General features: G+C 42.8%; 1 protein-coding gene across 1 annotated transcript in view; it reads left to right on the forward strand.

The window, feature by feature from the left end:
• The window catches only part of LOC108572849 (tetratricopeptide repeat protein 25-like), an 8,435-nt gene extending 8,189 nt beyond the window's left edge, over positions 1 to 246 (forward strand). Inside the window, exon 5 of the mRNA XM_017935167.1 lies at positions 8 to 246. Coding sequence (XP_017790656.1) covers positions 8 to 246 — 239 coding nt within the window. The remainder of the gene's footprint in view (positions 1 to 7) is intronic.
• Positions 247 to 5,403: the final 5,157 nt, after the last annotated feature.

Raw genomic sequence — 5,403 nt, forward strand, 5'->3', positions numbered from 1 at the left:
GTTAAAGAGCTGGGCGAGAAGGACGAAGTGGAGCTGTTGGAGATGGTTAGGTTTTTGGTGACAGATGGAGAGGGTTTAGGGAATTCTGGGGATGGTTTTCAAACGCCCAGATCTGGTCGGGATAGAGAGAACGAGGTCGGGGTGAGTCGGGCTTGCCTTAGGACCTCTTTGCCCGCGACTCCGCGCAAGTGTGACGCTGACGGAGATTTTCAGGACTGCGAAGATCCTTTGAATGTCGGTTATTGACACATTTATTGAATTTTTCGGCGATTTTGAAAATTGTCTGTGCAGTTTTGCATTAATTATTCTAATTTTTCTTATTGTATGCGTAATATTGTTTCTCGAGAAGAATCTCGGATCTGTCTCGAAATTTAATTATTCAGATATTTGTACAATTTGGATGATTTTCAAAATTGTCTGTGCAGTTATGCATTAATTATTATAACTTTTCTTATTTTGAACGAAATATTATTTCCCTCGAAGAATGCTGGATTTGTCTTGAAATTTAATCATTCAAACAACTGTAGATATAATTTTGATGATTCTAAAAAATTCTGTACTTGCCTCAACTCTTTTTTTTTTTTTTAAGTGTGAATGGAAGCACTTAATTTCTTTATAAGAGGTTACTGAAATAATTCTGTAATTTTGACAGTCTTAAAAGATTAACATGTATAACTTTGATGATTTTCAAAAATTGTCCGTGTACTTGTATCAACTGTTTCAATTTTCCACTTCTAATATAAAGAGAAGCATTTAATTTCTTTACAGAAGGCTACTAGAACAACTCCACTTTACTTCAATTCCTTCTCCCAACAATTTCACCTGGAAATTTCTCACGAAGTTCGATCGTCACTCTTCCAAGGTCGTAAAAAATTATACCCTACTTGTATTAATTATTCGCGAACCTGCAGCTCCAAGAATTCCAGATTAAGGGATTACCTGGCCCTAGCCTGCAGTAAAGTTGGTCGAAGGTGTAATGAAAAAAGTTCCAGCTTCGAAAATCCTTGCCACCTGCTACGGTTAATTTACCCAACAGCTTCGTTTATTCTCGAGAACGTCGTACAAAAGCGCGACCACTTTTCACATGCAGCGTCTCCAACGATTACAGTCACTTTATTTCTTATTCTAATACAATACAACGTATCCACGTTGAATAGAGAAAACTTCACCCTCGAATCAAGAAATTGTAGCAAACAATATCAGTTGCATTGTCATAAAATCATAATCATTCCAAATCATTCGAATTGTAATCAAACGATATCATTTGCATTGTCACGAGGTTATAATCATTTCAAATTATTTGCATTATCATAATATCATAATTAAACAATATCATTTGCATTATCATCAAATAATAATTAAACAATATCATTTGCATTATCATCAAATCATAATTAAACAATATCACTTGCATTATTGTAGGAACCGACGGAAAAAATACTGAGGGACCCTAACGGGAATCGAACCCGGGACCTCCGGCTTAGCAAGCCGAGGCTTAGCGCGCTACGCCAAACACTCCCTCTCTATTCTCCCTTCGAGGTTTCCTATTTGTGTATGGAGGCCCCGATACTACACTCGGCCATCCTAAACTGACATTCGCCCTCGAATGTCCTCAGTGCGACACAACCCAACTCAACACTTTCGGGTACACTCCCCCACACAGTGGCACTCTTAGTCGAAACTCTGTTTCTCAACTCTTTTTGGGAGACGTGCAAAGCCCTCTCATCACATGTTTTCATCTCACAGCGCCTGGCTTCGTGCAGCCGTAGATGCCTCCATCCCGGCTGAGCCCCCATTTGTAGGAACCTAGGGAAAAATATTGAGGGACCCAAACGGGAATCGAACCCGAGTCCTTCGGCTTAGCAAGCCGAGGCTCTGCGCGCTACGCCAACCACTCCCTCTATATTGTCCCTCGTCGGTTTCCTATTTGAGTATGGAGGTCTCGATACTACATTATCATAAAATCATAATCATTTGAAATCGCTCAAATGACAATCAAACAATATCACTCGCACCACCGTAAAATTAACAATCTTCTCTAAATCCCCCCAAAAAACCCGAGATAATTCACTGTTCTCGACTATAAAATGAAGTTAACCTTGTGCTCATATTTTTCGGAATACCGAACAAGTTAAATCCACTAAATTGTAAATAACACGTTACGACGCTGGAACAGGCCATTATTCCACGAGCCTGTTTTTCCAGCTAGCGGCTCGTGAATCCTTAATTAGCTCGTTACCGGCACCAATGAAATTCCCAAGGATCGCGTTGCAGCGAATCGACGCAGGAATTAAACGAACAGCAGGAGGAATCGATCGAAAATTTGGAGGCTGGTCGGATTTCGAGCAAGTCGAGCGGAACAAGCTATGAGGCGATAAAAAAAAAACCCTGCCAGAACTGGAGGACCCTCCCTCTCTCTCCTCCATGTTTCACGGTTGTTCGGCCACGTCCATCGAAATCCGTTAGTTCGGCCATCGGTAATGCGAATGAATATTCAGCTGGCCGACACACAGCTCGCCTGATAATCCCCCGTGTACAGCTGGCTTAGCAGTATTGTCCGGCTGAAACGGAGGGGAAAAAGTCGCCAAGTTGTATCTTTCATGTATATGCATTTTCCCCTCTTTTCTTCCTTTTTCTTTAAGTGAGAAGAAATTGCTGCAAATTGTGCAATACGGTAGGAAAAAGTGTCTGGTTTTCAGCTTGTTCACGATAGCGCGTGGGTGAATCTCTGTTCGCCCGTCCCTGAGAGTGGGCTCTACGCGCGCTCTGATTGGCCAGTGTTTTTCGTTAATAATTCGAAAACGAAGCTTCAAACAACATTTTGGTCCAGGAAAAAGTTGTTCAGAGTCACCCCAGGAACCCCCCATTTCCGGGTGTTACACTCTGTGGCGGCCCATGCAGCGCGCACGGCGCCACGTTGTAAACACAATCCAGACTGCGAGACGCACGCAACGGACGTGTCTTTCGTCGCTGTCGATGTCGCGGCGGGCCGATAAGGATGGCTGTCCTCGGAAAGCGGGGAGACACTTGAGATCCGTTCCGAGGGCAGCCAGGGTCCCGACCGACGACGCCAAGAGAGTCAACCGCCGAAGGTCGCACGAGCGACATCGGACATCTTGTCTGGTTTTTCCGAATAAAAGATTTCAAGCGCGAGCACGCGTACGTTTATTCTCCCGTCACCCACAACTCTATACGGGACACCCTGTATATTAGAATAAGTATGGATTACAATATTACGACGAATAACCATCGAGAGTCGAACCACACGCGTGGCGGAGGTCCCGTGTCTAGAATAACAACAACGGGTCGGTAACAATTGCCGATCAGCGCGGGTCGCGCTACCCGCGTCGCTTTCGTGCATGCGCAGAGCAACTCTTCGTAACGTCCAATTTAAAAACAGTTATACTGTCCCAGAAAGTGTCGAAACATCAGTGGGAGTCACTGTGCGCAAGAATTTCGTACACTAAAATTCTTGTACCATCAGAAAGGTGCCTAAATCCTTCGAAATCCTACATGCATTCGACCTCAAATTCAAAAAATGCAAGAATTCCCTATTCCGCAATTCTTTCACGAACCCAAGGAAGCATTTACATATCCCACAGGCACGAATGCTTCTAGAAAACGACACAGACACAAATCTTCCATTAAAATTCCCAATAACGCTCCCTAAAGTATCGAAGAAAATTTCAATTACCGAACGGACACGTCTAAATCCTCCAGAATCCTCCGACGCTCCCTATTTCCTTAAGGGCACGGATTTCCAAGCGAATCAAACACGTTCCTCGATTTTTCCCCAAAAGATAAATAAAAAACACCGATCGAGGAATTCTCAGACGTGTAAATTCACAGGAGAAGAAGGTGCGTGCGTGCGGAGGCTCGTCGAGCATAAAAGGAGGCCAGCGAGCGAGTGGCGGAGCCAGGGAGAAAGGTACTTTCCGTGCTACCTGTTGAGCTACCTGTGTGTTCACGGCAGGCCTCCTTTGTATGGTCATCAAGGCGCCGGGAAATAGCTCTTGGTGTGCTTGTGCTTTTTCAAGTCTTCTGGTGCAGCGAGAAAAGCAACCGGACCGCCCACTTGAATCCTCGCTATTTCACGCCAACCTCTCGCCGCTGCTGCTGCTACCGGCGTATCCTCCGCGGAACGTTTGCACCGTTCTTTCGCGACAAGTGCTTTAACCCTTTCGAGCGGCGCGAACTGCGCCTACAGGCGCTGTGCTCCTGTTCTTGCTTCGTAATTGGATTGTTTATTCTGCAAATGTGACGGGGAAACTGTTGAGGTGAAATGTGATTCCGATGGTTTGTGTACAGGGTGGCGCAGTTGGAGGAGGAACCTTTGTTTCCTTCTTTTTAATTTTGTCAGAGATTTTTAGAAGAATTTATGAGAATTTATAGGAACAGATTTGATAAGAATTTATTAGAACAGATGTTGAGAGTATATGAGTGTCAACGCACACATGGTTGTAGCGGGTGTGCTGTCGCTGTATGGCGTGCGTTTTGTTTCGCAGCGCGTAGTGCGGGCACGTGCGTGCAATAAGTGTAAGACAAAGCATAGAAATATATCCCTTTACATCTAGAACTTGTGTATCAGTTTGTTATTTCTTACACGCAATGTTTGCATAGCAATCCATTATTTATCAACAGATTTTAGGAGAATTTGTTGGATTATTTCTAACAACACCCTATGGAAATAATCAAGTAAGGACAAAAATGTCTCCGGGTTACTTTAAACAAAGGCACTAGGACTTCCACCAGATGCATCTGGTGTCCGCCTTCGAGTCACTCACTGCACAATGCCATACCATAATGTAAACAGTTTCTAGGTATAAGGGGACCCCAACTTTCTTTTGGGTGCCCAGAAACAGTCCTTCAGAAGATTCAATAGAGTAAAGACGTTTCCTCTGAGACCGTAAATAAATCGTATATTACAAAGTTAAAAGACTATTTCATTCCATAACCCATTTCCAATAGAATTTATAAGAATAGATTTTTTAGGAATTTATGAGAATAGATTTTTGAAGAATCTGTAAGAATAGGTTTTAGAAGAATTTGTAAGAATAGACTTCATTTCTCTGTTATTTTTTATTTTACAGTTCAGTAATGATAAAATTTGACGAATAATTTGAACGATTTCGAAAGAGCAACGTCCTGGATGACTTCGTTTTTGAGATCACTGGAATTTTTTCCTAGAGAGAGTGTACTTCAAAAGTAGAATGAAGTAGAAGAGCACATCATTAGTCAGACAAGTGAATATTCTCTGATAATAATCCTAACAACACAACAAACGATCAAAGAATTTTCAACAACACTCCATCGGTCGATCAACTCTAATTTCGCAATATTAAAAAAACCTCACACTTTTCCAACGTCACAGAAAACGCAGTTTACAACCTTCCTCAAAGTGTA

The sequence above is a fragment of the Habropoda laboriosa genome, unplaced genomic scaffold, assembly GCF_001263275.1.
Source record: "Habropoda laboriosa isolate 0110345459 unplaced genomic scaffold, ASM126327v1 scaffold102, whole genome shotgun sequence".
Lineage (NCBI taxonomy): Eukaryota > Metazoa > Arthropoda > Insecta > Hymenoptera > Apidae > Habropoda > Habropoda laboriosa.